This window comes from Paramisgurnus dabryanus, chromosome 4 (assembly GCF_030506205.2).
Source record: "Paramisgurnus dabryanus chromosome 4, PD_genome_1.1, whole genome shotgun sequence".
Taxonomy (NCBI): Eukaryota; Metazoa; Chordata; class Actinopteri; order Cypriniformes; family Cobitidae; genus Paramisgurnus; species Paramisgurnus dabryanus.
Window position 1 is genome coordinate 47,164,795 of NC_133340.1, and position 17,980 is coordinate 47,182,774.

Sequence of the window (17,980 nt, forward strand, 5' to 3'; positions counted from 1 at the left end):
TTGAAACCGTTAACATTAGTTAATGCACCTAAAACTAACATCAATTACTGGAATGACATAAACAGGAATTAATAAATGATTATATACAATATATTGTAAATATTTTTGTTCATAATGCATTCACTTATGTGAACAAATAAAACCTTTCTGTAAAGTGTTACAGAAATTTGTATTTCATATTATTCAGTACACAATCAAATAATTCATGCTTTCATACAGTATGAATATAAACTCTGAATGAGCAGTTCTGATTAAACTCATGTACAATTTGACGTACAAATCAGAGATTTTCTCTCAATGTTGTTTGATTAACACAAGTGACAGACTGCCATCTACATACTTGCTTAAATTGACATTACATCTGTAGAAACATTAATTTTTATTGAAAGTGGGTCATATTTGTAGTCGAAAGTAACATAAATTTTGAATTTGGTGCCTATTTGACCGAGAAAAGACAGAATGTGACTTCAGGTATGGAAAACTACAACTCCCACAATGCACAGCTCTTCAAGCCACCCCCACTAATCCAGAACATTAGTTCTCTGTCTTCCTCGGGACCATTCACCACACAAATGTCCATATCCTGATCTGATGCAGAAATGTTGTACAGAAGGCACACAGCAAGAGTAGAGGCACTACTAGTTCATCCAAGTTCGCGGCAGTCCGGGCTCCTCTACACAGCAGAGGCAGAGACTGCTGCATCCTCCCCGGGCTCTTCTACGCAGCAGAGGCCGAGGCTGCCGCCATCCTCCCCGGGCTTCACTAGCCGTTTCTCAATGTCAAGGAAGGATCCTCGGAAGCTAGAATTTCGAGGATGCTACGTCATCGACGGACTGTTCCAATGTCGAGGATCCTCAAAATTTCAGCCAAGGACTGAGTCCTTCGTTTGAGAAATATCCCATATATAGGAAAGGATCCAATTTTGCATCCTTCGTGCTCTTCACGCTCTGAAATCACCCACAATCTTATGCGCGCAGCACTGAAAGCACACCTTTCAATCACGTAATGACGTGCACTTGCTAGCCTGTTCCATTTAACGTGTTCTCCGAATGCTTAAAAGGAGCCTCGCCTAGCCTCTGAAAGAAGTGACTTTTAAGGACTAGTCCTGCCAAGGAAGTATCCTTGACATTGAGAAACGGCTTCTGCTTTCTGTTCCTCCATCTGCCTCAGCTCTTTGCTGTATTGTGGCTCATAAAGGTAGCCACAAACATCCGATTCTCTCAACAACTCTTCGAAATCCCCTTCTGCCATTTAACCTCAAAACTACCTTCTGCCATTGTTATTCAAACTTTCTCCACGGAGCAACAGCATGTCAGCTTAGCTTCTAAAGATGGCTGACATTATCTTTTACATTCTGTGAGTGAGATCCCACCCCATATGTGCAGAGACTGTGTCAGTTGACCGATCAGAGCAGAGTATGCTACTGAAAGTTGGGGTTTAAGGAGACTAAGTCGTTGAACGGCTTCACACGAATCGTTTGGGGATCTCTGAGAAATGGAGTAATTTTAAATTTATATTTTGAGAAAATTACTGTTTTTTTGACCTTGCATGTTGTCCGGGACTTATAAACAGTGATAGGACGCTTAAAATTTGCATCTTACTGGCTTTTTTAAGGTTTAAGAGATCCTGCAGCTGCCTGCAATTGCTCAAATGTAAGGGGAGTTTACCCTAAATACTTGACACTTCAAGCATATACTTGTATACTATTTTAAATACTACATACACATTTCCTGTATTTTCTGGTTGTATTCTAATACAGAGACTGAGAAATAATTATATATAATCACTTTACAGCTGCAAAAACAACAAATATAATGGCAGCATGGTGGCCTAACTGTGGGTTCACACCAGCCGCGGAAGAGGCGGCAAAAACGCGTGAACCGCGTCCAGTTTGCCGCTTGAACATTTCGAGTTTACTCGCTTAATCCGCGCGTGAAATTCTAGTCATTCGAGAAATTCACGCGGAAATCCGCGTCATGGGAGGGGCTTCTGCGACTCCGCGGAGACTACACCACTCTGCTCGCTTCCTGTAATCACGTCACTACTACAGCAAGCTCCTGATTGGTTAACGCGGCGCGGAATTCCGCCAAAGTTCAGATTTTTGAACTCGCGCGTTTCCCGCGGCAACGCTCAAACCGTGTGTACCGCGCCGCAGGATGCCTAATCGCGTGTTTGCATTGACTTAACATGTAAATCATCCGCGCTTGCCGCCTCTTCCGCGGCTGGTGTGAATGCACAGTAAGACCTTTGCACAGTACTGTATGTACAAATGTTACTTGTTTCCTTTAAGTTGCGCACATGCGTGGACTCATAGGCAGAGGTGGAAAAAGTAATAAAATATTTTACTCAAGTAAAAGTAAAGTTACTTTAATAATATTTTACTTAAGTAAAAGTAAAGTTACTGGTCTAAAAATCTACTCAAGTAAAAGTAAAAAGTAACTCATTTTAAATTTACTCAGAGTAAAAGTTACTTTTTTTACAGCGGGGAGAGGTGGAGGATTCTAGTATAGTTCAAAAACGACATGGGGATATAAATCTCAAACTAGTTGTTTTTAATTGTAGGAACATCTTTACAATTAAAGTGCAATAACAAAAAGTTAATAAAATAAAAAGCTTTTTTAAACTAAGAAACATTTATGGAATTGTTTAATGATTTTACATGGGAGTTATGCACTTTTGAAGGTGGTCAGCAGTTAGTAAATACAATCACTATAGTAAGGTTGCAATTGATGTATTGCGGGTAACATACATTATTTTATTAAACTACATATAGTTTAAATGAGCATATAATGAGATAAATGCCATGGCTATATACTTTTGACACGTTTATTGTCTTCTAGCTTCCCTGACCTGGTTACCTGATGTCAGACCTTTATTCTTCTCTCGCTCTCTCGCTCTCTCTCGCTCTCTCGCTCTCTCGCTCTCTCTCTCTCTCTCTCGCTCTCTCTCTCTCTCTCTCGCTCTCTCTCTCTCTCGCTCTCTCTCTCTCGCTCTCTCTCCATGTGCGGAGTGAGTGCGGGGAGCGTTTGCGTGAAGCGTTTGGAGAGTGTGAGGTACGAGTGCTTATTTCCTATTTCTTTTTTATGTGTGTTTGTTTTGTGTTTTGTTTGGTGGTGTGTTGTCTTTGTGGTTGTTGGTAAAGTGGTCAATTCGCTGGGCTCTCTGCTCCCAGTTTTTTGCATACTGGGAGCATGGCGTCTCCAGGTGTGCAAAATCTCGGGTTTTTAACGAGACGGCATGCGGTTAAAATTGATTCAGTTTTTAGTGTTGAAGAATGTAGCTTAGCTATAGGGAAGTTAATTGGTTATGAGAATATTTTGTCTGCATCGCGGATGAATGGTGCTGTTGTTGTTTTTGTTAAGACGATTGATTTGGCGAATCAACTGGTGGAGACTGGTGTTGATATTTGCGGAACTTTTGCTCAGGTGCTTCCTCTTTCTACACCTTCGAAAAGGGTAACGTTAGCCAACGTGCCACCCCTTATTAAGAATGAGGTTTTAGCGGAGATGCTTTCCAGATATGGTAGATTGGTGTCAACAATAAAGATGATTCCAATCGGGGTAAAGTCTTCTCTTCTGAAACATGTGGTGTCGTTTAGACGTTATGTCTATATGATTCTAAAAGATAATGTTGAAGAATTGGATTTAACCCTAAATTTTCATCATGAGAATTTCAATTATGTTATTTTCGCCACAACAAACACAATGAAGTGTTTTGGTTGTGGAGAAAATGGACATCAAGTACGCAATTGTCCCAGGAAAGTGGATGAAACAAATAAAAGCGCCGATACAGTTCAAGATACAGGTGCTTTGCGTACAATTGTGAGAGATTTGCAGAACGTAACTCCCGCTGTAGATGCGGAAAGGCCGGGAACAAGTGTCGTTTGTGCGCCCACTGCATTAATAGATGTGGAAAACAAAGCAAATGAGACGACAACAGTAAAACCAGTTGAAAGTGCAAAATTAGCGGTTGCTGAAGACAAAGAGAATGAAACTCTCTTGGAGAGCGGTATGACAACAGCAGCTCGAATGATTGAATCAGAAGAGGGTCAATAGTATGGTTGAATCTGATGATCAGAGCGCGATGAATGAGGATATTGAAGAATCTGTGCTTGAATTGGAGGATCATTCATTCAAAACTCCCCAGAAAAGAATGTTAGAGAAACGCAAAACTTGCAAACCGATTAAAAGACTTGATGTTCGGGAGGTGAGCCATACAGACACAGAAAGTGATAGTGAAGCCTCTGAATGTAGTATTTCAGGAAGCTTACCACAGGGTGGATTCTCCAGTCGAGTATATAGTGTTGCTGACATCAAAGAGTTTTTAAAAGTGACAAAAAATGTAAGGAGAGTTAAAATTGAAGAATTCTTTCCAGATATAATGCAATTTATTGAGAAGGCAAAAACTTTTAGGAGTGAGAACTGCTTTACCGACCAAGAAGGTTATCGTTTAAAAAAGATACTTACCAGACTAAATGCTCAATCAGAATTCAGTGAAAATAGTCAAAATGGTTAAGGGTTACTTTTCTACTTCGTGTTTACTCTCCCTGTTATGGTGGGAGTTTTTTCTTTTCCTTTTTATGGGAGTAATAAATTTTGCTTCTTTGAATATTAATGGAGCAAGGGACAGTAGGAAAAGAGCACAGTTGTTTGAGATAATGACACAGAAGAAGATTGATATTTTATTTATGCAAAAAACCCATAGTGACTTATCAAATGCTTCAGATTGGGCGATGGAATTTGATGGGTTACCAGTTTTAAGCCATTCCACCTCGTTGAGCGGTGGAGTTGCTATTTTGTTTTCGAAAAGTTTTATACCTACATCTTTTAAAGTTGATGAAATTATTAAAGGTAGACTTTTAAAAGTTGATGTTTCTTATGAAAATAGTGTTTCTTTTATATTAATTTGTGTTTATGCTCCAAATGCTGCAATTGAAAGAATGGTATTCTTAAACACTCTGTGCAAAACTTTAAGTGATTGTGATTCAGATAGCTTTTTATTATTGGGGGGAGATTTTAATTGTACTGAAAATGGTTAGACAGGAATCATGTTGAGCCACATATGCAGTCACGTAAGAGGCTAGTTCAGTTAATGAAATCTCATGACATTATTGATATTTGGAGGAATTTTCATTATACACAAAGACAATACACTTGAGTACATGCATATGAAAATAGGCTATCTTTGGCAAGATTAGACCGATTTTATGGTTTCAAGCATCAATTGAATTTTTTTAAAGATTGTTTAATATGCCCAGTTGGAATTTCTGATCACAGCATGGTAAAATGTGAGTTTTTTGTTGATTGTGTAAAACCGAAAAGTGCCCATTGGCATTTTAATAATACATTGTTAGGGGATAAACATTTTAAGGATGTTTTTAAGTCTTTTTGGGTGAATGCACGATTCATGAAGTCCTCTTTTCAAACTTTACAGCAGTGGTGGGAGTTTGTAAAAGCTCAAATTAAACAACTTTGTCAACAATATACTCTCAACGTTACACAAGATAAGTTTGAGTCCATAAGAAAGTTAGAAGAAGATTTAGTTAAACTCCAAGAACTTTTTGATTTGACAAAAAATGAAACTCTTGTAGAATCTTTTAGGAAAAAGAAAGCTTGTTTGACTGAATTGTTGGATTTAACTACACAAGGTGCTATAATCAGATCACGTTTTCAGAGTATTGAATCCATGGATACACCTTCGAAATTCTTTTTTAATATGGAGAGAAAAAATGGTCAAAATAGATTTATTCATGCTCTACGCTCTGAAACGGGAGTTTTTTTGCTTAATCCTGTAGATATTCGGAAGAGAGCGGTTAAGTTTTACAAGGAGTTATACTGTATAAGAGTGAACTACTGGATACACAAGGTCTGAACAATGTTTTTCTCGATCACATGCCACAGGTATCTGAAGAGGCAAATGCTAAAATTAGCAAAGCACTGTCGATGGAGGAACTAGAGAGAGCTCTTAAAAGTATGGAAAATGGAAAAACGCCCGGGATTGACGGCATTTCAATAGATTTTTATAAAGCTTTTTGGGCAGAGGTTGGTCCAGATGTGTTAGGAGTTCTTAATCAGAGTTTAATTGATGGACAGTTACCAAAGAGCTGTCGTAGAGCAATCATTACTTTACTCCCGAAAAAGGGAGATTTAAGTGAGATTAAGAATTGGAGGCCGATAAGTTTGTTATGTAATGAATATAAACTTTTGTCGAAAGCCTTGGCGAATAGATTAGGTGGAGTTTTAGATCAAATTATTCATTCAGATCAGACTTATTGTGTCCCTGGCCGGAAAATTTTTGATAATATTTCTTTTATAAGAGATATTTTGGATAATGGCAAGACTTTCTCAGATTTTGGTTTAATTTCAGTCGACCAAGAAAAAGCTTTCGACAGAGTCGAGCACAGTTATTTGTGGAATGTTCTTGAAGCTTTTGGTTTTAGTCCTAATTTTATATCAATGATTAAAGCCTTGTATTGTGACGTTGAGAGTATGTTGAAAATAAATGGTGACTTATGCTCTCCCTTTAAGGTTTTAAGAGGGGTTAGACAAGGCTGTGCATTATCTGGCATGCTCTACACGTTAGCCTTAGAGCCTCTTTTGAATAAATTAAGAGCAGATATGTCAGGTGTGGTTATGCCGAATTCCACTTATACTGTTAAATTATCAGCTTATGCTGATGATGTGGTGGTATTAATTAAAGACCAAAATGATGTAAACATGATGATGCATTTAATGGAAGAGTTTAAGAGTATTTCTTCAGCAAAAGTGAATTGGCAAAAAAGCGAGGCCATAAGTGTTGGGAGTTGGTTATGTGGTGAGCCCATTCTTCCAGCCGGCCTAAAATGGGCCAAGGATGGTTTTAAATATTTAGGAGTTTTTTTGGGAAATGAGAATGTTGTTAAGAAAAATTTTGAAGATGTTATTGAAAAGGCATTTAAATAAGTGGAAGTTTTTGCTTCCGAAAATGTCTTACAAGGGGCGAATATTGATTATTAACAATTTGATTGCCTCTGCTCTCTGGCATCGCTTGATTTGTGTAGACCCCCCAGCTAAATTTTTAAGAAAGATCCAGTCAATTTTAATAGACTTTTTCTGGGATAAGCTGCACTGGGTGCCAAAACATGTACTGTACCTTCCTAAGGAAGAAGGAGGCCATGGACTAGTAAATCTGCAAAGTCGAATAGCAGCTTTTCGAATTCAATTCATACAAAGACTTTTAAAAGACTCAGAAAATGCAAACTGGAGGATTGTATCTCTCTCTTTATTGAGGGAGTTTGAAGGACTGGGGCTGGATAAAGCCTTATTTTGGATGGATCCTCAAAAGTTAAAACTCTCAAAATTTCCTATTTTTTATCGGAATCTTTTTAAAGTTTGGGCTTTGTTTGAAGTACCAAGGAAAAGAACTGAACTCTTTGTTTTGGTTGCTGCAAGAGCCATTAATTTGTGGTTCACGTTTTGATTTGTCCAAAGATCTGGGTTATTCTGTGACAGAAGAGACCCTTATTAACACTGGATTTTTAACTATTGGACATGTACAACGGATAGCAGGAGCTGATTTTAAAGACGTGAACTTAATGACTGAAAAGCTGGGGGTGAGATCTACCCGTTTGGTTGCCAGAGTACTTGATAAATGGAAGTCAGCCCTTTCTGAAAATGAGTTGAAATTGTTAACAGATTACTCTTTGGGGTCTATCAGCCCAGATTGTAGTGATCCATTTCCCAATTTGTATTTAAAACCTTTTATGGATGATTGTGAGGGCACTCTATTAAAAGTTAAAGATGTGATTGTAACAGGTATGGACTGTACATCTGGAAAAGAGTGTTATAAAATTTGTGTCAAAATGTTTAATAAAAAGGCGTTGGATAAAAGAGTCAATACGCCTTGGCGCAATGTACTTCATTTAGAGCAGAGGTCCCCAACCACCGGGTCGCGACCCAGTACTGGGTCGTGGACAAGTTGCCACCGGGTCGCAAGAACGTCCCGAAAAAATGTGTATAATAGCCACGTAATAGCTTAATCGGGTATTTTGTACTGTAAGAGCCGACTTCAAATAACATCAATCATTTCCACTTTTGAACAGAGCCGCGCTCTCTCTCTTTTTCTCCGCCTCTCTCTCTCTACCAGCGCATCAGCGATCACATTGCTGTCATTAGAGTTTGAGAATACAGTACTTCTAAAACATAATCGATCAAAGAATTGCGGAGGTATTACTTTATGAATCATTTGCAAATGTACATCGTAATGATGTACATATGCGGAGACGTTCAAATGTGTGACAGCGCAAATGACTGAAAAGTAATTATTTTATTCTTCTTTAAAACAACTTCAGAATTATCCATCGATCGTAGCACCATGATCAAAATAAACTATTAGGCTAATAATATTTTAACGGCTACACTTTTAACGTTGGTTTGAAAGGAACCTAAACTTGTCAATCATCATTAATCATGGTAAACGTGAGTCTCCGTGCTTCTGCGCCCAGCCGCAATTCTTCTGGCATCTCTCCACCTTCACTGCATTTTTCTTCTCTTCTGTTACTTGGAATTGGGTCTCGAGCCCGACCAAGATTCGAGCTGCCTCCGAGAACTGCAAGCCAAGTTCGTTTAGGTTCCATTAATTATTAAGACTAAATGGGCAGGCAAACTAGTAAAAACAATGAAAGTAAAAAACAATCCGCCAAAATATGGTTTTACACGTCTATAGAAAATATACTTTAGCCTAAATAAAGCAATTATTAATTTTCCTAATGCATGGTTGTTATCTTTACTTCCGTTTAAAACGTAAATTTCGAAAAGGAGGATTTTCAGCACGTTTGAACCCCAACTCAGCGAACCCCAACCCACCCCCCCCATCTCACCCCCCGGTCCGCGAAATTTTTTTAAAGCTGAAACCGGTCCGTGGTGGAAAAAAGGTTGGGGACCCCTGATTTAGAGGAAGATGAAAAACCTGAGTGGAGAGTATTGTATAAGTCACCATTGTCTAAGAGAATTGGGGATTTGCAATGGAGATTGTTATATGGGGCTATTGCTGTGAATGCTTTTGTTTCCATAATTAATCCTGTTACTGATCAGAATTGTCTTTTTTGTTTACAAAGGGAAACTGTTTTTCATGCTTTTATGCAGTGTTCAAGATTGGAACCGTTATTTATTGTTTTAAAAAGACTTTTTAATTGTTTTAACGAGTGTTTCTCAATGAAGAAGTTCATTTGTGGTTTTAAATATTCCCAGAGTCACAAGTATCAATGTCAATTGTTCAATTTTATTTTAGGTCAGGCAAAATGGCGATTTATATTACAAGAAAGGAGAAAGTTGATCAAGGTGTATGTAATAGTTTAGAAGCTGTGTTTGGTAATTCTGTGAAATCTAGAATTTTAATAGATTTTAAGTATTATAAAGTGATGCATGATCTTATGAAGTTTGAATTAATTTGGTGTTGTTGAGGGGCATTGTGTGAAATTGTTAATGATGAATTATTTTTTCTTATCTAAGACGATGTTTTGTGAGTCTTTTAGTGTTTGATGCTTGATTCAAAATGGTGCTTTAAATGATTGACATGATTTGTCTATTGTTATAAAGGTGTTTAAAATCTCTCTCTCTCTCTCTCTCTCTCTCTCTCTGCAATGTCTAATGACCTGCGCATTCTCGAGGACGTTCTGAAGTTGTGTTTGACTTAACGCGAAGCTGCTAGACCTCGGAAGATAATGCGCATGGTATTAAAAACGCGTCGTGCAAATGAGCGGCAAAAACACACTCGGCAATTTAGTACTCAAAAGCATGAATCCTACCTTTCATAGGAATGAAACACTCGCTTTGCGTCAGTGGAAAGTGGTTGCTTAAATTTGACCATGGGTTTCTTTCATAAGATTTGAACTGAGGCGGGTCTGCATTAGAGCGCGCTTGTCTCGTCCGTCTCCATGGTTCTTTTTGCGCATCCCCGCCCATCAATCATCAGTTGGGCGTCTTTTCACCTTGCTTTTTTAAATATTTTTTTACTCAGTAACGGATATGATTTAAAATGTAGCGAAGTACAATACTTTAAACAAAACATACTTAAGTAAAAGTAAAAGTACAGATTTTAAAAACTACTCAAAAAAGTAAAAGTACACAAAAAAACTACTCAATTACAGTAACGTGAGTAAATGTAATTCGTTACTTTCCACCTCTGCTCATAGGCTTGTTGAAAGCGCGCGTTCAGTGCAGTCTTGTAATACAGTCACGCATTTGGGAAGAAACATGACAAAGAGCTACAGATATAACATCTGTGTCTAGGTAGGAGAAAAAATATACACTCACTTTATTAGGTACACCTTACTAGTACCGGGTTGGACCCCCTTTTGCCTTCAGAACTGCCTTAATCTTTCATGGCATTGATTCAACAAGGTACTGAAAACATTCCTCAGATATTTTGGTCCATATTGACATGATAACATCACGCAGTTGCTGCAGATTTGTCGCTTTCACATCCAGGGCACAAAGCTCCCATTCCATCACATCCCAAAAATGCTCCATTGGGTTGAGATCTGGTGACTCTGGAGGCCATTTGAGTACAGTGAACTCATTGTCATGTTCAAGGACCAGTCTGAGATGATTTGCGCTTTATGACATGGCGCGTTATCCTGCTGGAAGTAGCCATCAGAGGATGGGTACACTGTGGTCATAAAGGGATGAACATGGTCAGAAACAATACACAATGCTCAATTGGTACTAATGGGCCCAAAGTGTGCCAAGAAAATATCCCCCACACCATTACACCACCACCACCAGTCTGAACCATTGATACAAGGCAGGATGGATACATGCTTTAATGTTGTTGACACCAAATTCTGACTCTACCATCTGAATGTCGCAGCAGAAATCAAGACTCATAAGACCAGGCAACGTTTTTCCAACTTCTACCGTCCAATTTTGGTGAGCCTGTGCGAATTGTTGCCTCAGTTTCCTGTTCTTAGCTGTCAGGAGTGGCACCCGGTGTGGCCACCTCAAGGCTTGACATGTTGTGTGTTCAGAGATGCTCTACTGCATACCTCGGTTGTAACGAGTGGTTATTTGAGTTACTGTTGCCTTTCTATCAGCTCAAACCAGTCTGTCCATTCTCCTCTGACATCAACAAGGCATTTGCGCCCACAGAACTGCCGCTCACTGGATATTTTCTCTTTTTCTGAGCATTCTCTGTAAACCCTACAGATGGTTGTGCGTGAAAATCCCAGTAGATCAGCAGTTTCTGAAATACTCAGACCAGCCCGTTTGGGACCAACAACCATGCCATGATCAAAATCACTTAAAACACCTTTCTTCCCCATTCTGACGCTTGGTTTGAACTTCAGCAGATCGTCTTGACCATGTCTACATGCCTAAATGCATTGAGTTGCTGCCATGTGATTGGCTGATTAGAAATTTGCATTAACTCGCAGTTGGACAGGTGTACCTAATAAAGTGGCAGTGAGTGTAGAGCTTCTTCAAACTATAGCTGTTACAACAATAATCAGATTTCTATAGAAAAACAGCATTTATTTTGAATTTCCTTTCACATTCCTGCCTAAAATGCTCATTATGCGGCACATTATGCAAATTTTGTTTTCTTCAGGTGTCAATCACAGATTATTCAGAAGCTTTCACACCTCCTTGCATATGTCCTTTCTATGAAAAAAAAGTGTCTTAGAAATTCTAAATTAATATATTGCTTTATGTGAATGAATAGGCAGAATGATTTTCACATCATTTAAAAAAAACCTCTAAACTACTAGATTTAAACGAAGACATAATCATTCTGTTCTATTTATTTTAATATTATTTGCGCATAAAACTAAAACCCTGGGGGAAATTATGATAGGGGATTTATTTATAAATATGTGAACAACGTGAATCAAGTAAGGAATTTATTTCTTTAAGAAAGCCAGTCTAGCAGGGGGTCATGCATCATTGCTGTACATCGGGTTTACGTTCAAGCCATTTTTCTCCTTCTCTCATCATCCTACATCCACTTTGTTTATCTAACAGGCTAGGCTACTCACCTCTCTCTGACTGCAGCACACACATTTTAAAAAGTACACACATGTACAGGAATATCTGGACCACAACCAGAGGGAGGGGTCTGCCCTTTACTATCTCTAAATTGGTTTAAACCAAGATATGGGCCCGATGTGTGTCTGTTGTTGAACCACAGAGAGACTAAGTCACGGAGACTATTTTCCCTTGAATGGCTGGATTAATTGCTGGACTTTTTTAAGTCACACCATTGAAAAATTAGGTCGCATGTGGGACCAAATTGGTCGGACTCTAAAACCCTGATATGAATCGACTTGACTCATTCATTTGCAATACTTTGTAAAAAATTGATTCAAGTCATTCATTTGCGAATGCCCCAGAAATACGAGAAAGCAATTTAAAAATAAAAGTAACCAAGAAACAACAGAGTGTAACTAAGTAAAAGTACAAATGTTCCATTAAAAATATATGAGTAAAAGTACCCTCTTTTAAATATAGGCTACTCCTAAGAGTACATATTTTCCAAAATCTTACTCAAGTAAATGTAGCGTGGTCCTATCTACCTCTGAACAATACTTTGCTTAAAACTATAATATCACTTTCTAAATACTTGGGTGAATGAAAGTTACTAATTCACTCAAAAAAATGATTCTTGCCAGTAATTGATATTAAGCAAACAATCCAAATATAATATATTTGAAAAAATGTCAAATAAATGTTATCTTTCTGAAGTGCTTTTAGACTACATGAATGGTATGTATTTAAGAGCAACCTGATCAAATTACATAAAACATACTTAATTGGTTACAATAAGGCGCAATGTCACGTGTTGCGCATGCACCTTTGATTAACTGAACTTCCGGTGGCGCCAGACGACATGTGGACGACGGCGCGTTTCTGATTCAGTAGCAAGGAACATATTTGAATTATTCCTACAAGGTAAGATATTTTATTTATCTATAAATGATTCGACTTCATTATTACTTATTACTGGTAATCATTTAATCGATGCTTGATCTATTTAAACTTTAACGTTATATTTTTCGGATTCCCCATTTTAAAACGAGTAACTGTTAAGTAAACTCTTTTTTTCAAGACGTACTGCCGATTGACTGTCTATTATTTATGTATCTAGGCAGGTACGCATATATGATTAAAAAAATTATAACTTACTAAAAATTAAAGCTTCGCATTATGCCAAAACATTGCACTCACGAAACGCAGTATAACGATCGTATATAAGAGTTGAATATATTTGAAAGTATATACCATATCTCATTGAAACAAATCTCTTATAAAATACTTTGATGTACGGTCCGCTGTGTGTGCTTCGTTTTAACAACTTCCAGAGGTTGCGTAAGACTTCTATGGTTATAAAAGTTCCGTCGTAATTACTTTAACTTACACTTTATTTTCATGTTCATAACAAGTCGTTTGACTGATCCTTAATGACACAGAAGTACCGCGAGAGCGATTTGAGAGCTGTGCTCTTACAGCTGTCTCGCGGTACTTGACGTCATAAGATGATGGTTCTGCGCATCGCTGGTTAACGCCACCACTGAGCTTTGTCATCTCGACGTACTTTGTTAGAAATATCCTTTGCACGTATTCAGAAATTTTCAACAAGGACCTAATTGAGCGCATTCGCGTTATCTGCATGCAAACGTGTTCAGGATTTTGCGTTTAAACAAGTCCTTGAAGTGGGGAATCCACGACTCCATTAAGTGAAACAGGCGTTCTTTTAATGTTGTGTACAAGAAATCTAATATGTCGTTTTACTATTGCAGAGACCCCATTAGTGTCATTTTTCCTGCATATTTTGACGACGTTTGGGACAATCACTTACTTAAGGTTTGTGTTTTTTGTTGTTGCTTTATTTTAATGATACGAGTTATTTACATGCAAACCTGTATAGGATTTTACGTTTAAACAAATCCATGGAAGTGAAACATGCATTCTTTTAATGCTGAGTACATGCAATCTAACTGTTGGTTGTCTTTACCATTGCAGAGACCCCATTAGTGTCATTATTCCAGCATATTTAGACTACGTTTGGGACAATCACTCACTTAAGGTTTGTGTTTTTTGTTGTTGCTTTTTAATATATAAGAACTATATAGTATGTATGTGTTTGTGTATGTGTGTATGTATGTGTATGTATATGTATATGTGTATATATAACTATATAGTAAGAACTGTAGACACAATACAATTTTGGTAAAATACAACTAAATTCTCCACAGTATACCTATATTTATTGTCCATTTTAATTTCCATTTTTCTCAGATAAACGCTGAATTCATGCCGATAACAACAGTGCCACTCCTGACCAAGTTCTTTGGGCAGCTGGATACACTGCAAACCTGCATAAGGTTTTCAAAAGCAAAGGAGGTGCTTCTGGACAGAAGATATCACGCATAATGGCAATTGCTGACAAGGTGTGGTAAAATGTATTTTTTTCTATGTAGAACTAATTACAATGATGTCATTATAATCTTTGTATTTAATATTGTTTTATTATTTTCTAGCGTGATGACATGCACCTCAAACGAGACTGTGTCATAAAGAGTCTGTGTGTTTATCTCAATGAAGACATCACAACACTCGTGAAAGAATTCATGGTTTGTATATGTTTTTATATAAGAATATAAACTAATTTCTAAGCTGCATGTGTCCAATATTTCAGTTAAACTGAAAAGGGCTATTTTTTTCTTTTTAGGACTGCAACCCAGTAGAAGCTGAGAGAGGAATTTCTGAGACTACTCTTGGGATTTATGCGATCCGTAGAGAAGGTGCTGAGGAGAATCTAGGGGATGTTGTGGTAGTGATAGAAGGTGTGATGCTGCTTCAACGCTTGAAGAGTATTTCCTTTGGAGTAGTGATCCTGTTTGGACTGATCTACGCTCTCAACTTAAGCTACCCTAAGAGCCTCAAATTCACGTTTGAATTCTTTCAGAAGGTACTGATGAATTTGGATGGCAACAAGCTTTCCCAAAAAGTTCAAGCACTTAAAATCAAAATCTTTCAGTGAAAAGGGCCTTTTTGCTTGTTTGGATTTTTCCAACATCTATAAAGACATTTGAAAACTTGTGATCTTTTGGATTTTGTTCTACAAACTGATGAAGATGATGCACCTGATGCCCCTTCCTGTAGCTCTGATACTCTTGATACAAAAGTTGTTAGCTCTTGTGCTATTGAGCCAGTTTGGAAATACAAGCACTGATACTGTTATAGTTATTTCTCCTAAGTAAAAATGTTTTTCGATTACTGCGTTCATATGAAGCTCCAAATTTCACTTTGGAGTGTTGAAACTGAGTTCAGTAACTCTGGAATGCTGCTAATGACACTAATGCAAGATACATGCACCTTCCTGTACCTCTTGTTAATCTTGAAACAAAAGTGGTTAGAAATCTAAGGACTGGTTTTGTAGCAGCACTGATACTGTAATACAGTAGTAATGTATATTAAGAAAACTGTTTCTGTGTGTGAAGTTTTATTAGCTTCCTGTGTTTTATGAAGCTGAATTGCAACACAATAAATGCATACAGTGATAACTAAACATTTTTTGACAATTTATTTAATATAATTAACAGAAACAAGAGTTATATAAAGCAATAGCAATAAGTTATTTAAAAAGAATAAAGTTTATGTATTACCCAATCTTAAAACCCAGTTAATCGATTAACATAAAATTTATTTAATTCATTCACATAAATTGAATGTGATGGTTTAGCTTAAAACATAATGTTAACTTTTACATTTGATTTATGTGATTAAATTGGATGGAAAATTGACATGCAATTGAAATGCATAAGTTTTAACTTTTGGGGTTAAATATTTTTTTGAGTGTAGAGGGCTTTCACCGACGTCACGTTCTGGGCGGTAACCCGGATGCGCGGCCATTGTGGAGGCGCTCGGTGTAAAGAACTGAACGGAGTACAATGGAGGTATTGTGCGCTTTGGATACTTTAAGTGAATTTAGAGATGTCTAAACAACAGAAAACGCGTCTAAGATGCAAAGGCATATAGGGAAGGATTTGTATTTCAAGAAATTACAATTTATAGGCGGTGCAGATCCCTACGAGTTAGCTCCCTCTTCTTGGATTCACGCCGAGCCCATTATGTCAGTGTCAGCTTTATTTATATAGCAAATTTAAAATAGCCAGTGTCCTACCAAAGTGCTTTAAAATAGAAAAGGCACACAATAAAAGCAATAATTGTTTTTACCATTTACTATTAAAAATATTATTACAATAGAAACTTGTTATAAGCAATTAAACACACTGGTATTAAGCCATTGCAGCGCAAATTTTAGTTGTGTTTAAGTACATTTTGTGGATACACTAAAAGTATACTTTTAAAAAGTACATATTAAATACTCTTTAAATAAAGCACAACAAGTAGAAGCATACTTGTTTTATACTTTATGTACTTCAATCATATTTCTAATACAATACTATTTTTCCTGAGCTTTGCCAACCAGAAGCACCTCTTCTGATAATTTCTTGCATTCCTTTCCCTGGTTTTTAATAACTTTTGAAATACGATAATATTCCAAATGTTTTTCTCGATCTGTCCTATTGGTACAACCTCAAACACGGCAATAATTAACCATTTTCCTTGACGACGTTCGGGATATACAGCAGTGCCTGTGCTCTGTTGTGATGCAGAGTGCCTCCAATATGGCGACCCCCGCTCTGATGACGCGTCGTGAAAACCCTCTATAATCCCCTGCATAGATCAACGAACTTAAGCAGGAAAGACTGGATATTTACTACAATAGGGTCAGTACTGAATAATGAATCTATCACACTGCACATGATTTTTAGGCCCAAGTTTTATAGCTATACTTTATTTTTGTGTGTGTTTGAAACTTTACTGCCTGGCTATGTACTTCCATTGTGAATGTTTATATGATTATTGAGGGACGAGTCTAAATTACTTTGTGTGGTAATTACACAACCTTACATTCTTTACATAAATAGGCTTTATGCCCAGTTGCACTACTTCCTGAACTTCAGCCAGCTTCTTGTTTCCTGTCTGCCATTATTGGACAAACTGATTAATCCAGGTGTGCCTGATCTCAGCGGTCACAAACAAACTGATTAATCCAGGTGTGCCTGACCTCAGTAGTCACAACAACAATATTCAGACAGTCAGTTTGTGACTACTGAGGTCAGGCACACCTGGATTAATCAGTTTGTCCAATAATGGCAGACAGGAAACAAGAAGCTGGCTGAAGTTCAGGAAGTAGTGCAGCTGGGCATAAAGCCTATTGAACTTAACTTGCACCAAACCATTTATATTGCTTATACTAACACTACATGCACTAAACATAGTCTTTCCCCAAATAACATGTATTAATAGGTAGACTGCATTCCTACCTTGTCCTTCAAAGAACCGCTGTTTCTAGTTTTGGAAACTTCCTGTAAAAAGAAAATATATCATTAACAGGTGTAATTTTAAGTCTTACATTCTTTATGGTTTTAGGACTGCAAATCACATGATGTCTAAAAATAATCAAGACAATGGAAGTTATGCCTGGCTCACACTACAGGATTTTTTAAATCCTGGCAAATTATAACATTTGGTTGCAGCACACACATAATGACAATCTTGACAGATAATCTTCTCTCAAATCTTAAACATGTTTAGATAACACGACTTAAAAATTTAAGTGCTTCACTTTATAAATTTGATAGCAGCTTTCTACACTAATTCCTGGCTTGTACTACTGGATTATCGGGCCGAATTTACTACGATTTTCTCCTCCCCAAAATCGGCCTAGAATATCTTCTAATGTGAATTAAAAATAATTTAAGGTCATCATGCGTTCTTTGCTGTTCACCGGCGCAGCCCAATTAGGGTGGCGAAAAAGATAAATTAAACCTTTTATATAACATTCTTGAATTTTTTGAACATTTGTCTAGAGTCACTGGTAATGTAAATACTGAATTAAACCCCAGACACTACATTGCAAGAAAGCCCATAGGCGG

The 17,980-nt window shown here is 37.4% G+C and overlaps 1 protein-coding gene across 9 annotated transcripts in view; it reads right to left on the reverse strand.

Annotated features, from left to right (window-relative positions):
• The window catches only part of zc3h13 (zinc finger CCCH-type containing 13), a 301,826-nt gene that overhangs the window by 142,555 nt on the left and 141,291 nt on the right, over positions 1-17,980 (reverse strand). For all 9 annotated transcript variants that reach the window (XM_073814423.1, XM_073814422.1, XM_073814421.1 and 6 more), the window contains one exon: positions 17,369-17,410. In XM_073814423.1, the coding sequence (XP_073670524.1) occupies positions 17,369-17,410 (42 nt within the window). The remainder of the gene's footprint in view (positions 1-17,368; positions 17,411-17,980) is intronic.